The following is a 20,304-nucleotide window of genomic DNA, read 5'->3' as shown; positions in this document are numbered from 1 at the left end:
CTTAGAACATTTTTCTTACCATTTTGTTTAGACCAGCGGTGGAGACAGGTGCTCTTGACCAGGGCCTCGTCCACCTTGCCTCCTGACATGTTGTCCATGAACTGGCGGCCGTGCTCCAGGGCCATGTAGCAGTCACTGTGGAAGTCCCTCTCCTCCACCCTCACACAGGCCGGCACTGGACAACCCCCGGGCCCCCGGCTGTCAGGCTCCATCCCAGCCATGGGAGAGAAGGGGTTGGTGCACTGGTCCTGTAGCAGTAAGATCAGTTCGTCTGGTACCCTCTCCCCCCTCCCTCCTCCCCCTGTCCTCTCCAGCGAGTGTTGCCGCAGCGCCTCGAAGCGCTTCTCCGCCTCGCGGCTGACGTCCGAGTCGCGTCCGATGATGTCCAGCTCGTCCTCCAGGAAGAGGCCCGAGCTGTTGCCATAGCGGCGGTTGACGACTGCGCTGAAGCCGCAGGTGCAGGGGTACTGGGCCTCTCCCGTGGGGTCGCTCAGGTACACCCCCACGTCGGCCCCCTTGATGTTCATGTTGCACACGCAGATGCAGCAGCTGTCGAAGTTGCAGTCCTTGAAGAGGTTCATGACGGACTCCGAGAGGATGAGGGTGACGTAGAGGCTGTGGGCCTCGGGGATAGAGGGCACGGTGGCAGGTTCCACTGAGTTGAGAGGTCGACAGGTGGAGGGGGTGGAGGCAGGCGAGTAGAGGTCAGAGTTCTCGTACTTGAGCGAACCCTGGACACTGGCGGGCCCTCTGGGGGTGCGTGGGGTACGGGGAGTGCGTGGTGTGGGGGCGGAGAAGCGCGGGGTGGCCGGTGAGGGCAGGATGCCCGTGCCACTGTTGCTGGGGGGGGCACTGTTGGACATGAAGGGAGTATGGGTCTGGGGTGTGTAACTCTGGCTGTAGTCCTGGTCCATGGCACTGCCCACACTGGGGATGTTACTGTGACAGAGAGAAGTGAAGAGAGGAATCAGTCACACAAACCAGCCTGTGGAGACAATATGCAAAGAGCAGGGATCATCAACTAGATTCAGCCGCGGGATGATTTTTTCTTGAACGAATGGTTGGGGGACGCAACATAATTACAAATCATTTGTAGACTGCTTACATTTGTATAATTATGATCACGTCTCTCTACTATGCGTGGAAATACCTAGGAACACATTTCCCAAATTAAAATAGCTTGGAGCTGATTTCCTGGTGTTTTTACAGTTTTTTTTATGTCCAACAATGAAAATTCAGCAACAACAAAACATTGGTGAAATAAAACCCGCAGGACAGAATTAGTCGCGCAGGTCGTCAATTGGGGAACCCTGTGCTAGAGCTTGATTCAAAACAACACAACACACCAGAGCTTGGGATAAAATAACACAACAATCAACAGTTCATTTCAGTATCAACTAAACCTCCATTACACAGCAGAGGTAAAACAACACAACAACCGTCAAGAGGGGGAATGGTTCACAAAAAAGCAGAGAAAAGTGTCTGCCTGTCTATTGGGGTATCTATTGGGGTATCTATTGGGGTATCTATTGGGGTATCCCAATGCCACTGAGGAAGGCACTGCCATTTGAAGCAGCCACTCAATTAGGGAGATGAGTCTATTTTTGGGCCTGGCGAGAGGAGGAGAGCAGCTGTGATGAGAGCTAAAGAGGCAGGAGAGCACAGCACAGCCTGTCCCTGGCCATACCTAGGCTACTTGCATATGTGTGGGATAGAAACACATTGTGGCTGAACCTAAAGCAGTAGGCCCCTGCCTCCTCCCTCTCTCTCCACCCCTATACAGTGAACTACCTTTGATCAGGGCCCATAGTGCACTATAAAGGAAATAGAGTGCTATTTGGGATGCAACCCTTACACGGCAGTAGCGCAGGTTAAGTAGTGAGGGTCATAAAAACAGCATGACCAGCTTATAGGGCTTTCCCATGACATTCTGGGACTTGACTGCCATGCTTAGCACTCTGCAAGAAACAGAGGCCCCATCTATACCCTCCTCTACCCAGACAGAGGAACAGCAAGGTCCTAATGTTTTACATCAATTGACAGACGTTCTTTTCCAGAGCGACTTACAGGAGCCATTAGGGTTAAGTGCCTTGCTCAAAGACACATTGGCAGATTGTTTCTCTCCACCTAGTCAGCCTGGGGATTCAAACCAGCAACCTTTCAGTTACTGGACTGCTGAGTGGCGCAGTGGTCTAAGGCACTGCATCTCAGTGCTAGAGGTGTCACTACAGACCCTCGATCCCGGGCTGCTCGATCCCGGGCTGTATCACAAGGGGTCCCATAGGGCGGTGCACATTTGGCCCAGCGTCTTCTGGGTTTAGGGGAGGCTTTGGCCGGGGTCGGCCGTCATTGTAAATAAGACTTTGTTCTTAACTAACTTGCCTCCTTAAATAAAGGTTACATAAAACATGTGAATACTGGCCCAATGCTCTTAACCACTAGAAATTTGACTTGGCCCCTAAAACCCTCACAAACTCTTACAGATGCACAATTGAGAGCATCCTGTTGTGCTGTATTGCCTGGTACGGCAACCACTGCGGTCCCGTCGATGTAGAAAGGGGCGTGCTCCCTCTGCTGTTTCCTGAAGTCCACTATCAGCTCGTTTTGTTGACGTTGAGTGAGAGGTTATTTTCCTGGCACCACTATCCAAGGGAGTTCATCATTTTCAAACAAAACCTCCCAATGAGTAGTACTGTTATTGCGGACCTTTTTCCTAGTAGTGTGATTACCATATGGTGGCAATTGAGTGATTTGAATTGAGTGATTTGAGTGATTTGAAGTAATGGCAAAACCAGGTCTGTTTCCCTAATATATGGCTGTATGATCATAGCTGTACCTCTCTGCATAATTTGGGCATGCCTGTTTAAACAGCCATCACTAGCTGGCTACCACCCGGTTGCTCAACCCTGCACCTTAGAGGCTGCTGCCCTATATACATAGACATGAAATCACAGGCCACTTTAATAATGGAACACTAGTCACTTTAATAATGTTTACATACTGCTTTACTCATTTCATATGTATTTTCTGGATTCTATTCTACTGTATTTTAGTCAAAGCCACTCCGACATTGCTCAATCTAATATTTATTTACTTATAGATTTGTGTGTATCGTTGTGAATCGTTTTTAGATACAACTGCACTGTTAGATACTAAGGCACTGTTGGAGCTAGGAAGAAAAGCATTTCGCTACCCCCGTAATTACATCTGCCACATATGTGTATGTGACCAATACAATTTGATTTGATAGACCAGGCTCAGTACCGAGGGATAATAATCCTCACCTTCAATCACCACCATGCTTTCTACACTCAACTCCCCTCCTCTCAATCAGCCATGCCTGAGGAATAGAACAGGCTCTTCAGGGGGTAAGGGGATAAACCCAAGTGTGTGTGTGTGTGTGTCTGTATCGTCTAAGTCTAAATTACACTGCAGCTTCAGTATCCCTCTGCACAGATGAGCATTACGAAATGTAAAAAAAATCCTTGGAGCAGCTGGGAAAGTCTCCATTGGTTTCACAGGCTTTATAAGCAGAGGAGAGGGTCCTGAGACAGTCAGTTAGCCACGCAGACAGACAGCCCTCCCATAGCAGATGGGCCCTTAGCAGTTAGGTATTCAGACAAAACACATTGGTTATGAGTGGTTCATATAGAGATTGACTGATTGATTGATTTGCTCTATCAGACAATTCAACCACACACCAATACAATGGCAGGTGAGGAGAAAAGTGGTTTCTGGACTATGTACTTGAAGGAAATATGTTTACCTGTCTTTGTTGAGGTAGGCCATGGAAGGCACATGGGGGTGGTTGAGCATCTCTTGTTTGCCCACGGTGGTCCAGCTGGGCCTGTAGATGCACTCGTCTGGTATCTTGATGGGGGGCAGACACTGGCTGGGCAGGGTCTTTAGGGGGGCAAACATGGAGCAGCCCACAAATGCCTGGCACAGCTCCGGCTTGTACACAAACGAGAAGTCCTGAGGGGGAGAGACAGGGAGCGGTGGCGTATGACACTGGGGTTAGACCGTGTGCTGTATGTACACTGAGGCTACAGTACTATGACTTCAATTGACTTTTTCTTTCATCCTTATTGTAACTCCTGGGCATGGTTAGGCTAGAAAACACCAGCAGTCCTAAGTTCAGCAACAGTTAGGTGATGCAGAGGAATTATCCATGACTTCTAATCAGGGTCAGAGAGGGGGTCAAGTTGAAAATTAGGGGCCGAACCCACCTTGATTTCCTGCGGCTTGGGGCTGCAGTAGCCTTCCTCCACCTCGATCTTGAAGTGTCCCCCAAGGGACGAGGTACCGTCCAGGTTGGTCATGCCCTGTCCGACCTCCAGGCCGCCATACTCCTTACTGCCCATGTTCATGGGAGAGTAGCCCATGATGTGCTGCTCCAGGCTGGGGGGAGTGGGGAACATCTGGTGCAAATCTGCTGAGCCTAGAGGAGATAGAGGGAAGAGAGGGGAAAGATAGGGATAAATTAAGAAAGGGGGCGGGGGGGCGTTAGAGACTAGAGAGGAATCAAGGTTCTCATTCAGTGACAACAACAAGTGAAGATCTGAAGTCTCAAAGGCAGCCATGGCTCAACAGGTACGATCAACAGTTTGACAGTCTAACTGCTGAGGCAACAAACACCTTGTTTCACACACAAAGCTATACACTAGTCACATAGAGAGGTAGATAATGAGACACTTGTTCCTGTCCCATGGCTCAGAGCTGTCTGTTTGGAGTGGAGCAGGGTCGCTCAGACAGCCAGTGACTTCTGTAGAACTCTTATCACCACAAGGGGGCGCAGCATAGGTAAACAACATCTCTGGGCTGAGTAGGAGTGCTGATCTATGATCAGTTTTGCCTTATGAACATAGAGACCTGATATTAGATCAGCACTCCTACTGAGATGCCTGATACATACGGATCTTGGAATGCAAACATGTGCTAAGACTAGTGACTGAAGAAGCTTCATGCTTCATTAGTGAATTAATGAGCATGAACAGGCTGTGCTTTCCAAGTGTTATATTATGAGTTTCTGCATGGGTTTGAGTTGCCTCAAGCACATTTTCAGTGCATCGTCCTTAGGCTGAGGAGTGGGGAAATCTGATCTTGGGTCAGTGCTTAGGGGTATCCTATCCCATAAGCATTGACCTATGAGCTGATTGAACAGGCTGATCTGAGAGCAGGGAGAAGCAGGCTTACTGATGCAAGAGACTGGGTCCAGAGTGGCTGGCTTTGGTTCCTTGTTGCCAAATTTATCACCTGTTCCATTCACTGCTCGTCTGGAACCAGGCTGTTGAACATAAACAAAGACATGGCAAAAATAAGATTCAAAACATTCAAAAGTTTATTCACAAAAACAACACACAAAATTAAATGGCATGTCTCTATATATATTTTATCTCAATGAGACTAAACTGTATAACAAAACATAAATCAATATTACACATTTTCTGAAACCCGAGAACAGTGACAGTCAACAAATCGATGTGACAACAACAAAGCCCCTGCAGTGAGGGGTTGGGGAACCCGGTTGGCAGGCTGTAACCCAGTGGTGGCATTGCAGCCCTCAGTGTGCTCTTGCAGTGTTGTTGGTGCCAGACAGTCTCAGAGGGGGCTGGACTGTGACTGTTCTGTTCTGTGGGGGCCAAAGTCAAAACATAGTCCTTTGGAAGCCATCCATATCCACCTTTGGGGCGGGGGTTGGGGAAAGCCTTTTTGAATCTATGCCGCGTTTACACAAGTTTTTGACAAATCCGAGCAGATATATAGCCAATAATTGGGCAAAAGATCAGAATCAGTGTCTGTGTAAACGTAGCCCATAACACTGTAATGTGTTGTAGGATGACATGTCAACCATAGACGCTGATGTACTGCATGCACGCAACATTCTGGCTCACCAACACACACACTTGCCAGGCGGTACTCTAGCTAATGGGATATTTATTGTGGTTTAGTGCAGCGGGCAGGCTATAGTGCTGGCAGGCCCCAATGACCACAAGTTCATCCTCTTCTCACACACACACACACGCACACGCACACACGCCCCATACTGACCGTGAGTTCGTCCTCGTCTGAGTTGAAGAGGTTGTCCAGGTCGTTGATGGACACAGCCAAATCTGTCTCATGGATCAGACTGGTGGAGGCAGTGCGTGCGTGTGCGGCTGCCCGCTCTGCGTCTGGCGGAGGAAGGAACACACACAGGGATTAGGTTGATAACCCACCTGTAGCTCCCAAATATACCTTGACGTCAGAGGCTGTCAGTATTCCATGTGGGCTTATTCCTGAGACTGCATTCAATAACTAGTACACATATATACGCGATATAACCCCCCAGGAAAACACACCTGAACTAAGTCTACTAATGCATCTACATGCCTGAGGAAACTAGATAAGACTTTACCATTACAAATCATATGTGATATGAGCTACAGACACACCACGGTATGATGGCTCAGACTGATTGATTGCATTTACTGTTGCTGAGAGAAGCCCAATGACAGACAGGTGGTAAGCTACAGTATGGTTTCACACCATCATCAAAGGCCGGCTTAGGCTGCTACTGCTGTCACTCGGGTAGGCTGTGGACCCAGGTAATATCCCTGTCATCTAACAGAGCACAGAACTACACAGTACAGCAGAGACAGACAGAGGATCCTTACCATCTAACAGACCTGCTGCTCCATCCTCCCCCTGAGAGACAGGGAGAGAGAAAGACAGAAGGAGAGCGAGAAACACAGAGACCAAGAGAGAGAAAGAGTGAGAGAGAGGCAGACCAAGAGAGAGAGAGAGAGAGAAAGGGTGAGTGAGAGACAGACGAGAGAGATCAATATTGTGCACAAAACAAATGCAAATAAACAAAACCAATAGGATATAGCTGATCAAACACAATCAAAATATATTGATAATGGATAAATGGCTATAGCAGATACAGTCTATATGAAACTGTTTTAAATACAGGTTTACAATAAACACAGTCTAAACCACATAACAAGAGGGGAATCTCTTGCCTAAATGTAGAAAGTACACAGGTGCCTCCAGCTCATGAGAGCTGTTGCTGCTCTCTCAGTCTCAGTTGAGAAAAGGTTATTTTTGGCAGACTTAACAAAAATAGAGCGAAGAGGGGAACGAACAAACGTCTCTGTACAGACTGTACTAATGAGGTTTCCAGACAAGGGTACCAGTGTATGTGAGAAATGCCATGGCCTCCTAGGCCAGGGAGGGAGGGAGCCCTAACGCCACTACACTACGTCAATACCTCTCAGGGATAGGGCTGTTCTTGTGGTTCTCTGTGGCTCAGTTGGTAGAGCATGGCACATGCAAAGCCAGGATTGTGGGTTTGATTCCCATTGGGGCCACCAATTCTGAGAATGTATGCATGTCTGACTGTATGTCACTTTGGATAAAAGCGTCAGCTAAATGTCATATATTATGATGGGGCCTCCGTGTACATGGCAGGCATACAGAGTCACACACACACAAGGGGTTGGGGCTGAAGGAATGGCATGTTCCAGTAGCCATTGATTTCATTACGCTCCAGGGTCTCTCTCTCTCTCTGTGTAAAGGACCTTTAATCTGTTTCCTTTGAAGGCCTGCTGCAATACAAGGGGGGACGGCACAAGCAGCAAACAGAAAACGTATGACGCCAGCTCGCCCCTTATCAATAACTGGCGCTTGGCTGGAACGCCGGGGCCTGTGTTTGTATGGATGCGTTCCAGCCAAGCGCCAGTTATTGATAAGGGGCTGTATTGCAGCAGGCCTGGCGTCACACTGTCCTTATTATTCCAAAACGGTTTGCATGAAAGAATCCTCTCTCTCTCTTTCTCCACATCTCTGGCCATTTCATCTGAGGGGTCAGGCACTTATTCACAAGATCCTGCCCTCTCAAACACAGCCATTTCAGTCTGTAAATCCAAAGAATGTTAATTGTAAAGCAGAGTAGAGGAGCCTGCTGCCACTGAACAACACACAGTTTAGACCAGCGATTCTTTGCTCCAGTCTGAACTTAAACGACTTAAACCAGTTAGAAAGTGTATAGAAGTAATAATAAACTTACAATTTTAAATAATTTAATCTCTGAACAATTTCGCTTCAATCACAGTGTTTTCAACATAGAGCTATTAGCAGCGATAATTTTGTTGATTTTGTGGTCTCAAACCAGAGTTAAGAGTCCCGAGGCAAAACCAATTGAGAACCCCTGGTTTAGACCTTAGACCAGCCAGTCAGTGTGATGTTCATATGGTGCCCCACAGTACAGCTCTACCAGAGACTCCCTTTCCTGTTTTCTCTGCTGCTACTATATGCCCAGCTCCACTGCTAAGTGAGTGTGCTGTTTGGTTTCATAGGCAGGGGTTTCTAGTCAATGTTCCCTCTAAGCTAAACGTGTGCGCTGGCGCGCAGCTCCCCGGGGGCTGCCGCACAGAAGAGAAGAAATATCACCCCGCACAGAGAAGCACAAGATTTCATTTCACTCAACTTTCTAGAGTTTTACTTTTTCTTTTATTTAACCTTTATTTAACTAGGCAAGTCAGTTAAGAACAAATTCTTATTTACAATGACGGCCTAGGAACAGTGGGTTAACTGCCTTGTTCAGGGGCAGGACGACAGATTTTTACCTTGTCAGCTCTGGGATTCGATGTAGCAACCTTTCAGTCCAATGCTCTAACCACTAGGCTACCTGCCGCCCCCAGTTCTAGAGTGAACACTATCAACGCTTCCCTTTACTCTGGGAATTGTGATCGAATCAACGCAATATTAACCACTTTCAATGCAACATAGCGAAACAAAACCAACTATGCAAGACTTAAGTATGTAGAACTAACTATGTAAGAGATTGTGTTGTAGGCAGAGCGCATCAGAATAGGATTCTATTGCACTGACAGGCACGACTCAGGCCCATACTCTACACAGATCGGTGCGCCATAACCAATCAGAGCTGCAGTAGGCCTATATGCAAATAGACCATGGCCATATATGGATTTGCACCATTCACTCTGAACTGGACTGTTTTACAGCATGAGCGGTCGTGATTATTATGCGCTTGTTTTGAAATCAAAACATGTGTGCACGTTGTTCATATACTTTGCTAGTTAGTGAGTTATTAGCCCAGTTATAGATCATTTGTAGTCAGCAATGTAGGAGTGGTTGCTTCCTACAAGAGCACAAAACGTTTGCATTTCTAGCCATCTTTGAAAAGCAAGTCAGGTAAATAGCTTTTTTGTGTCTTAAAGGGGCAGTGTTATATTTTGAAACAGGCTTGAATGAGCTAAGTAGCCAATAGGCAAAGAGTAGCATAATTTGTCTGATTAATAATACATTTTATTTTGTAAAGTGGTTTCATGCATCAAACAACACAACATTTTCAGTCATCTCCTTGTCTGAAGGATAAGTGGATAAACAGATGAATGTCAAGCCCTGCATGTCATTTCAAAATGCTGATGGAATGTACTTGGCTGCTACTGTAGGCTGAATGAAAGAACCACCATTTTCATATAAAATGTTATGTGATGCATTTTCTCAATAGTTTATTTATGGTATACCACTGTGGTAGGCCAACATTATGATCAAATAGCCACTGTAGCCTACTTGGCCCCTGTTAAAACTGTAACTTAAAGCGGGTACAGCCTCAGTGTTCCCAGTAAACACATGCCGGAAATTGAACATCATTTTCCCCAAAAAATTGAGGGAACATTGTTTCTAGTGGTTCAACTGGAACACGTTTGGAGATTTGACAGCATGCCAACCTCCTGCACACACACAACTCAGCTGGATGGGACATAAGCCAATTTGGCAATGCCAAGAGAGTTTATGGCACGCACCCACTCATGAACACACATAAAAGTGCCCAAAACATAGGCCGTCGCTTTGCAGCGTCATCAATGCAGAGTAAAGCAGGACTAAGAGGGAAAGATGTAGCTGAGCTAACACACACACACAGTACAGTACCACACACACACACAGTACAGTACCACACACACACAGTACAGTACCACACACACAGTACAGTACCACACACACAGTACAGTACACACACACACACACACACACACACACACACACACACACACACACACACACACACACACACACACACACACACACACACACACACACAGTACAGTACCACACACACACACACACACACACACACACACACACACACACACACACACACACACACACACACACACACACACACACACACACACACACACACACACACACACACAGTACAGTACCACACACACACACAGTCCAAGTGCTCAGCAGATTGTGGAAGGGCTCCACTGCATATAGTGGCCACTGGGGGACCTCCTGTATCAGAAGCAGCGCAGCAGTAACAGTACACACACAGTACAGTACCACACACACAGTACAGTACCACACACACAGTACAGTACAGTACCACACACACAGTACAGTACCACACACACAGTACAGTACCACACACACAGTACAGTACCACATACACAGTACAGTACCACACACACAGTACAGTACCACACACACAGTACAGTACCACACACACACACACACACACACACACACACACACACACACACACACACACACACACACACACACACACACACACACACACACACACACACACACACACACACACACAGTACAGTACCACACACAGTACAGTACCACACACACAGTGCAGTACCACACACACAGTACAGTACCACACACAAACACAAACACAGTACAGTACCACACACACAGTACAGTACCACACACACACACAGTCCAAGTGCTCAGCAGATTGTGGAAGGGCTCCACTGCATATAGTGGCCACACACACACACACACACACACACACACACACACACACACACACACACACACACACACACACACACACACACACACACACACACACACACACACACACACAAAATTGAGGGAGAAAAAAAAGCTTAGCAGCCCTTGTGAAATAAAACAAAATACAAAAATATATGTGCACACTTCAGTAAGCCAGGTTGATTTGGCCTGTTTAAGCCTAGGCCAGCACAGTGCCTCCCTCCCCCTCCTCAATGCCTCACAGACAGGGTGACAGGCAGGAAAGGGAGGCTGCCACTGCCAGGCAGCCCCCCTGCTCTCCCTCTAGTGCTGGGGGCGTTTCCACAGCTAACAGGTGGTCTAGGTTTGAAAACAGAGAGAGACAATATTAAGAAAACATCCTGAGGGTACATGGCAGGATAGGAGAATCAGAGTGAGAGAGGGGGCAGATAGAGAAGACACAAACTAAACTAAATGAGAGAGGAAATTAGAGAGGCATCAAACTATTTTGGCATCCCTCTGCTGGGATAATGTGAGTTGGAGCTGGCTTCCTGCGCAGAAGATTTGGGTGGGGAAAAGCGGAGTCCAGCTAGCGAGACATTTACAGTGCAGGATCGCTTATCTTGTGACCCTTAACCGAACCCTTCCTGCTGCCTGAGACTAAAGGGTCACAAACAGTGGCATGTTGGCAGCAGCAGCAACAGCGATGGGAGGAAAGGAGGAAAGGATTTGACTCAGCCGCCCCAGTTGATGAAGTTGTAACTTTAGCCCTACCTTGTGTTTCTTCCCGGGCTGGCGCTCGCCGCCCATCTTGTCCTTCTTGTCAGAGAAGGAAAACTTGACGTCCCCGTCCTCGAAGGCGTACGGATCCACTTCAGGCTCGTGGTCATTGTCGTCGGTAATGGCGGCGGCCAGGTACTGGTTCCTCCGCTGGAGGTACATCTGCACGCGCTCCTCGGACACCTTCAGAGGCCGCTTGGAAGTGGCCATCAGTCTGGGTGTGGATGGGAACAGGGGGAGATTTATTAGGTCAGGCAAGGCCACAGAGTGCAGTCTAACAATAGTAATCCATCAACATTCATGTGGGGAGGTAAAGCAATGCATGTCTCTTCTTCAATATAATCTGTGAATCATTGTGTTTCATGTGTCTGTGTTCTAGTTGTTTATGTTGTGGTTGTTCAGATGTTACTAGACAGTGAGCCCTGCCGGGGGGGGGGGGGGGGGGGGTGACCAATGGGGAGTGAGCCAGCTCATGTAGGTCCTCTCTCTCGCTCCCTCCTCCCTTTCTCCGGCTCGGCTGTGATGTGAGGTGACAGTGCGCAGTGGCCCAAGCCAGAGATTAGCATCCATTCAAAGCTATGTCCCTGCCGCCAGGATTATTCCCGCTCTCTCTCTCCCTTCATCCCTTCCCTCCCTTTCTCCTCACCAGATTAGCCCTGCTGTCCTTAGCCCTGTTCACAGCACTGTCCAGCAGCCATCCCTGAAATGCATAACCCCTCAGACACTTCCCAAGACCACCACTGCTTGACCCTACCTGCCTGCTCTCCGGCCCATCCTCCCTCTATCCCTTAGTCCAGCTCACCCTCTCTCTCCATCTCTCTCTCTCCATCCCTCTCTCTCCATCCCTCTCTCTTCCATCCCTCTCCCTTCCATTACCATCGCTCTGCTCCCTCGAGTCCACTTCTTTCTCTCTCGCTCAGCTCCCTCGAGTCCACCTCTCTCTCTCTCTCTCCCTCTCTCTCTCTGAAGCGACACCTCTGCTCTGACATCAAGGCTTCAAGGATGTCCTTCACATGTTCAGGGTGGCGAGGAAGGATGAACGGGGAGTTGTAATAGAGGGGCCCTGTGTGTGTGTTGAGGGGGTTCAAGAAGCTCTCTCCAGTCTGTGCTGCAGTGCTGGCCATGCACATTAGTGATGTATGATGTCAAAAGGGCACATAGCAAAAGAGTAACGTGCCGTATGGGCTCAGCGCCACCAAACATTCAGACATTTCTGAGGCACGGGCGGCGAGGGGGAAGGGAGGGGGCTTGGTTGTGCTCTTTCAAAATACTTTTTTTGTAGAATGTTGGAAGTCCTTAAAAAGGGGCCTGTCTGTCTGTGTACCAGAAGGGATGATTGGGTAGTGGATGGGTAGTGGGAGTCGGGGTTGGATGCCTGACCAGTCAGGGGCATCTAGCACCCTCTATGGGCAATAGTAGCTGTTCAATGGGGAGATAAGGATGAATGGTGAATGAATGAATGAATGAATGGGGGGATACACTCACTCTGTGACAGAAACCACCTCTTGTCCTCCCGAGGCCTCGTCTCTCTCCCTGTCCCTCAGCTTGTCCCCAGGCAGCGTTGGCGTGGGTATCTCGGCCTCTTTCCTCCTGGGTAGGTTGAAGAACCTCCATGGCGCAGGGGAGCCGTCCTCCTCCAGGTTTACAGCAGAGCCTACATACATGGTGGGCTCCAGGGGCTCTGAGGGGTAGGACGTGTGGGGGTGGTGGAAGTGCAGGGACAGGCCATCTAGCCTCCGGGGTTCCCCCTCGCCACCCTTCTGCCCCACCAGGCAGGGCTCTGTGGGCGGCTGGTAGAAGTGTTGACTGTGGGGCGTTGAGGGGTTCTTCATAGAGCCGTTTCCTGTCTCCTCTCCTCGGTCGCGCTCACAGGGGTGGGGGCTGAGGGGAGGGGGCTGGGGGGAACCAGTCATCTCTGAGGAAGAGCCGCCGCTACCCACCCCTCCGCCATGCAGCTGGGGGGGCTTGGTGACACTGTCAGAGGGGCGGAGGCCGGAGAAACCACCCCCAGCTTGCTGGGACCTCATGGCTAGCCGCTGGCCCGCCGCCACCTCCGTCTCCTTGGTAACATCGTCGCAGGCGGTGCTGCGGTGGTGGAAGGGCGTCTGCGGCCTCTTGGTCTGCTTGTCGCCCTTCTCAGGCTTGTCACCCCCAGCCTTGTGCTTTGTGGGTGGCTGGGTGTGGGTGGGCTGGCCTGCTGACTGGGGCTGGCCGGGGATGCTGCCACCTCGCTGCTTCAGAGACTTATGCCTGGGAGGACACAGAGGAAGAGGAAGCATGCAAGACATAAATAAACTAACAATAATATAATTTGTTAGTATTCGTGAACATTCATTAGCTCAATAACTAGCGTTGAGCAGCAACACTAATCTAGTGCAATCAATAACCAACAACAAATTGAATAAAGCTGAATCTGTGGGAGTAGCAATTGAAAAGCACGGAATCAATTAAGTGAACAAATGAGTCCCTCTCAAATCTAATAAACTTCTCATGTCATGCTGATGCTACTCTTACAAACATCTTAAACTGATGTTATTATTCTGCACTCTATTATTCCCTAACCAAAACCATCTAGAATAGAGCATTCCCCCATCTCTGAGTTCATTGGGGAGAAAACAAAGTGAAACCCTTCTGAACATGACCCAGGTGGTAGGGAGGCCTGCTACTTGTTGGGTTTAAATGGACTGGAACGTGTTGTGGTGGTCCCTGGCCCTCACGGCCCCTACGACACACACACACACGCACACACACACACACACACACACACACACACACACACACACACACACACACACACACACACACACACACACACACACACACACACACACACACACACACACACACACTGGCTAGGCCAGGGGAGAGCCAGCCACTAAGTTAGAACCAGTGTTGTCCACCTCTCATTTCACTGTGGGACCGAGGAGCAACAAGTCCAAAGCCAGACTCTGATACTGACAAGTGGATGTGGGGGAGGGGTGCTTGGGGTCTACTCAGGGTCAGGTCAGCTGGGGATGGGTGTTGTTATTTGGCCGTTGGTATGTCAGCATGGTAACTGCAGGCAGCTCTTGTCGTGAAGCAGCCAGCATGTTGACGGCTAAGCTAAGCTCTCCCTCTTTTATGGTGGGAGGGAGAGATCTATTGTCCTTCCCACTACCTGGAAGGATAAGAATGGAACTGCTTAACTGTCGGCAGGCAAAGAGTGGGCAGGTCGCAGCAAAAACAACACATGGAGTGGGTAAACATCATAGACTTACATAGATGACTCATCTTTGTATCTGTCTCATTATGGCGTCTTTGCGAGCATGGGCAGCGCCATTGAGGCTACCTCCATTTTGAAGTAGTCAATGTTCTTCTTCTACTACTTCTATGAGTTGGTAAAAAAACTGAAGGGGTGCATACTGCCACCGGGAGTGTGTTGTTTAAACAGGTATGAAGCTAAGGTTGGCAATTCCCTGCCATCTGCAGTTATGGAATGTTTGCTCATGAGTATAATTAATTGTCTGATCCCTCCTGATGACCTGGATTTTGTGATTTTTCCTTAACCCATAGGAAGTCCCACCCAGTTGAGTCTTCAATAGTGCTTCTCATGTTAAAACAGACTTTAGACTTTACACAAACACACACCATTGTGCCGCACACACGGGGAATCCCTTTTCATATGATGGGTTCCCTTCAACCAAATAACAGACTTCCCCCAGCTCTGTCCTCACCTCCTGCACACAGTCTGCCTGCCCTAACACCATCAGTAGTAACAGACTTCCCCCAGCTCTGTCCTCACCTCCTGCACACAGTCTGCCTGCCCTAACACCATCAGTAGTAACAGACTTCCCCCAGCTCTGTCCTCACCTCCTGTACACAGTCTGCCTGCCCTAACACCACCAGTAATAACAGACTTCCCCCAGCTCTATCCTCACCTCCTGTACACAGTCTGCCTGCCCTAACACCTCCAGTAATAACAGACATCCCCCAGCTCTATCCTCACCTCCTGTACACAGTCTGCCTGCCCTAACACCTCCAGTAATAACAGACATCCCCCAGCTCTGTCCTCACCTCCTGCACACAGTCTGCCTGCCCTAACACCACCAGTGATAACAGACTTCCCCCAGCTCTGTCCTCACCTCCTGCACACAGTCTGCCTGCCCTAACACCACCAGTAATAACAGACATCCCCCAGCTCTATCCTCACCTCCTGTACACAGTCTGCCTGCCCTAACACCACCAGTGATAACAGACATCCCCCAGCTCTGTCATCACCTCCTGTACACAGTCTGCCTGCCCTAACACCACCAGTAATAACAGACATCCCCCAGCTCTATCCTCACCTCCTGTACACAGTCTGCCTGCCCTAACGCCACCAGTGCGGAGCAAGGCGCTCCCCCAATCTATTGTGAAAGTGCTCCTAAAGCAGAAACACACAAAGCAAACGCCCAGAGAGACAGCATAAAAGTGCAGAGTGTCAAGCATCTATTTCTGTGCGAGCTGCAGCGTGACGTGTGCTTTTGCGGCTGTGTATGTGCACGTCTGTGCCAGGAGACAGCAGTGGAACATGCTGACTGCAGCCTTTCCCTTCAGAGAGAACACATGCCCGCACACACACAGGCACGGGGCTGTGATAATGTCAGGCTGTCTGAGTTCCAACCCCAACCCCAACAGAAACAGCCTGGCCACAGTCATACTCGCATCCACACATTAACTAGACGCAGCAGATCATTTGTCAACATTAGGCTCTACAGACACTCTCTCCCTTTTTAGAGCAGACATCTCCCTAAACAGGCCTTCTAGAGGTCAGACTGGCCCCTGGGTGTCTGCAACTGTGTCCCAAATGATACCCTATTCCCTACATAGTGCACTACTTTTGACTAGGGACCATGGCTATGTTCAAAGTAGTGCTCCATGTAGGGAATAGGATGCCATTTGGAGGGGGGGCACTGTCTCTGGTGAAGAACAACGGCGTTAGCCCCACCAATAGAATGCACTGTCTGAGCCACCAAAATAAAATACAAGCAGCCACTTGAACCCTGGCAGGGTTGTTACTTAACAGAGGAATAGAGATGAATGTCACATAGTACTAATCAAAAGTTTGGACATAGCTACTCACTCAAGGGTTTTTCTTTATTTTTACTATTTTATACATTGTAGAATAATAGTGAAGACATCACAACTATGAACTAACACTTGTGGAATCATGTAATAACCAAAAAAGTGTTACACATATTTTGGCATTCTCTACATGATTCCATATTATTTCATAGTTTGATGTCTTCACTATTATTCTACAATGTAGAAAATAGTACAAATAAAGAAAAACCCTGGAATGAGTAGGTGTGTCCAAATTTGAGACTGGTACTGTACATATTGACATTAAAATTCATCTCACATTTTAGACTGAAGTGTTGAACACTGTTTTGTTGAGTAAGATTCCAATGAAAATGAGTCAACTTCCCTTAAAAGGCAAACTTGTAAACTAAAAGTATATCCTATTACATTATTATGTATCACTAGCCACTTTAACTATGCCACTTTGTTTACATACTCATCTCATATGTATATACTGTATGTATGTATGTATATGCTGTACTCGGTATATACTGTACTCGATACCATCTACTGTATCTTGCCTATGCTGCTCTGTACCATCACTCATTCATATATCCTTATGTACATATTCTTTATCCCCTTACACTGTGTATAAGACAGTAGTTTAGGAATTGTTAGTTAGATTACTTGTTGGTTATTACTGCATTGTCGGAACTAGAAGCACAAGCATTTCGCTACACTCACATTAACATCTGCTAACCATGTGTATGTGACAAATAAAATTTTATTTGATTTGAGAAGGCTTAGGGCGCAGGTCTCAAACCAGAGATGCAAACAAACAAACTGCATTGTTCACCTGGAGCAGTTGCAGTGTGACCTCTGTGCTGACTCTACAAAGTCCCAGGTTCCTACTTTCTCCATCAGCTCCTCCTCACAGGTCCCATTGGCTGTCACTGAGAACTTACGCCTGGAGAAACACACACAGCACACAAGTGTCAACATTAAGGGTTTATTAACCATTTCCTGTCAGTGGTGTGTGCCTGTTATTTGACAGACCTATTTGGTAAATGTTGAGTGTATACGCGTTGAGGTAGATACTGTATATATTCTCTAGGCCAGGTGTCCTGGAAATGACCACCAGGGACACCTGAAGTCAATATTAAATGAATCATTCTTTATTATCAGGAAGCTGGAGAGGATCCAACCAACTTAATGCACCATAGTACACGTCGATCGGGAGCTCTGCCGGGGCAGTCCCGTTAGTTCGTATATACTGCGTACACAGACAAGTTATACTTGGATGATTTAGCTTATTCATTATTCATAATTAATTCATCGTTAACGTTTGGTTCATGCATGTGACCAACACCTCACAAGGCTTCTTCTCTCCAAGCTGAGACCTTGAAATTGAGACACCCCTTTCGGTTCTCAAAACAATGTTCTGGTCATACTGCCAAATTACTTATACTGATAGTGAGATTTCCTCCCAGGCATGATCAATCAGTCACTTGCATGAACAAATTGGTTATTAGAAAAGCACACACATAACATTTTCCTTCACACAGGATTCCTTAACTGATGGCCCACAGGTCCAATTTACCACAAAGTTTTCTGAGCAAAAAAATAATCATTATATTTCATATTTTTATTTTGGACATAAAAGACTGTAAAAACACCAGCAAATCAACTCCAAATGATCTTCATTTTATAAATCTGTTCCAACGTGTCCCCCCGCATAATAGGGAGGTATATTTGATCGTAGACAATTGTAAGCAAGGTTTGTTTTAGTATGTTTTAGTCTAATATTATATATGTTTGGACTTCTTGAGGTCAATTTGCAGTCTACAAATGATTTGTAATTGTTTTTGGCCACCTGATCATCCGCTCAAGAAAAAAATCGGCCCGCGGCTGAATCTAGTTGATGATCACTGCTCTAGGCTCTGTTGAGTGTGTCTATGATAGGGTAAACGTGTATGTGTGTGAATGCAAGTCCGTGAGGTGTAGATATAGCTTTCCTGTCAGCTGTGTGTGAGCCTGTGCTCGTTGACAGTGTGTGTGAGCACGTGTTTGCGTGCGCCCTTTTTCGGTAGCAATTGTACTTGTTCTAGGACTTTGTTGAGAGAGTGTGTATGAGACAGACGTACTTGTTCTGAGCTCTGTTGATATTGCACTCCTGCCAGACCCTCTCCACCACCTGGCTGGCTAGCCTGCGAGGGATCTTCCCCTCGTGATGACTGGTGCTGTCCACACTGAAGCCGTCCACAGCCGACGACATCTTCACCCACTTCTGAGCTGACTGGGCGTCCACTTGAGGAGGTGGGAAGGGAGAGGTTCTGAATCGTCTCACCACACACAAGTGACAATATATATTGTCCTACAATAACCAGCTTTGAGACCCCTCTTGTCCACTACACACTATATAAGGGGAACATACAAGTGTCACACCAACTCTCCAGACACATATTGTATAATTGATAAGGTAAATCTTATTTACATAATCTATACTATACAGACTGTTGTTTAAATAAACATCCATAGGTTTGTAAATGCTTGCTTATTGTACCTGTCTGGGCCTCCTCGGGTGATGTGGGGGGCGTGAGGGTGACCGACGAGATGGCGGGGTCTCGTTGGGATGCAGGCACTTGGAGTCCACCCGTGTAGATGGTGGTGCAGTGGGAGGAACCCTGGGGGGCCACAGCTGGGATGTCAGACTGGGGCACCAGCACCAAGCAGGCTGGGTACACCATCCTCACACCACCTGGACCGAGAGACAGACATACACTCCCGGTTAGCTACCCGGAACATCACATCTGAATACATTTTTTGTATGTGATCCCTGAGGGAATTGAAGCTCCATCCTTTCTTCCCTGCCTTACAGCAGACTTTTAGGGGAGACTGTTCAGTGTGTCTTACCGACAAGGACCTCCACAGCGGCCAGGGAGTCGTCCTCCCAGTCCATGTCCTCCATCTTGTCCTCCGATGGCGAGCCCTGCTTGTCCTTGTCTTTAGAGCTGGGGCTGATGGGATAGAACTGGTTCCACTCCTCAATCAGTTTCTGGGTGGGAGGGTCTGACAGCTTGAACGACTGACCCGTCAGAGTCCCGTTCAGACCAAACGGACTCAGGATGACTGGAGGGAGGGAGAGAAAGAGAGAGAGACACACACACAGTCAGTCTCACTTCAGATGCTGTGTTACATCAGAATAAATACCCCCCATCCTCCTGCATACATCCCCCACCATTACAACCACTCTCTGATTTATTACCCCCCGCATCCTTTCATCCATTTTCCTTCCACCCCTCCATCCCAGCCCATCCAGTGTTAATAATGTGACCTTTCCCCAACACAATTCTCTCTCTTCCACCAGCGCGCAACTGGCCAAGCACTTCCAGAGACATACAGCAGCACAGGGCTGTATAAAGTACTGATTCACAACACACACAGACAATGAGGTAGAGAATGATAGAGCCGACAGCATTCTGACCAAGCAGACACCTACACTTTATTTTATTTAACTAGGCAAGTCAGTTAAGAACAAATTCTTATTTTCAATGACAGCCTTGTTCAGGGGCAGAATGACAGAATTTTACCTTGTCAGCTCGGGGATTTGATCTTACAACCTTCCGGTTACTAATCCAACGCTCTAACCACTAGGTTACCTGCCGCTCCAGGTATCAATCAATCACATGTAAATAAAGCCTT

The 20,304-nt window shown here is 47.9% G+C and overlaps 1 protein-coding gene across 1 annotated transcript in view; it reads right to left on the bottom strand.

The window, feature by feature from the left end:
• The window catches only part of LOC118391782 (mediator of RNA polymerase II transcription subunit 13-like), a 145,150-nt gene that overhangs the window by 18,848 nt on the left and 105,998 nt on the right, over window positions 1-20,304 (bottom strand). The window contains exons 5-16 of the mRNA XM_052457890.1: window positions 19,516-19,731; window positions 19,166-19,360; window positions 18,747-18,909; window positions 17,459-17,569; window positions 13,048-13,812; window positions 11,557-11,776; window positions 6,657-6,687; window positions 6,052-6,173; window positions 5,197-5,287; window positions 4,230-4,441; window positions 3,767-3,975; window positions 20-939 (exon numbers count right to left, since the gene is read on the bottom strand). Of these exons, the coding sequence (XP_052313850.1) occupies window positions 20-939; window positions 3,767-3,975; window positions 4,230-4,441; window positions 5,197-5,287; window positions 6,052-6,173; window positions 6,657-6,687; window positions 11,557-11,776; window positions 13,048-13,812; window positions 17,459-17,569; window positions 18,747-18,909; window positions 19,166-19,360; window positions 19,516-19,731 (3,255 nt within the window). The remainder of the gene's footprint in view (window positions 1-19; window positions 940-3,766; window positions 3,976-4,229; window positions 4,442-5,196; window positions 5,288-6,051; window positions 6,174-6,656; window positions 6,688-11,556; window positions 11,777-13,047; window positions 13,813-17,458; window positions 17,570-18,746; window positions 18,910-19,165; window positions 19,361-19,515; window positions 19,732-20,304) is intronic.

Source organism: Oncorhynchus keta, chromosome 12 (assembly GCF_023373465.1).
Source record: "Oncorhynchus keta strain PuntledgeMale-10-30-2019 chromosome 12, Oket_V2, whole genome shotgun sequence".
Taxonomy (NCBI): Eukaryota; Metazoa; Chordata; class Actinopteri; order Salmoniformes; family Salmonidae; genus Oncorhynchus; species Oncorhynchus keta.
This window is presented reverse-complemented; position numbering and strand designations above follow the sequence as displayed.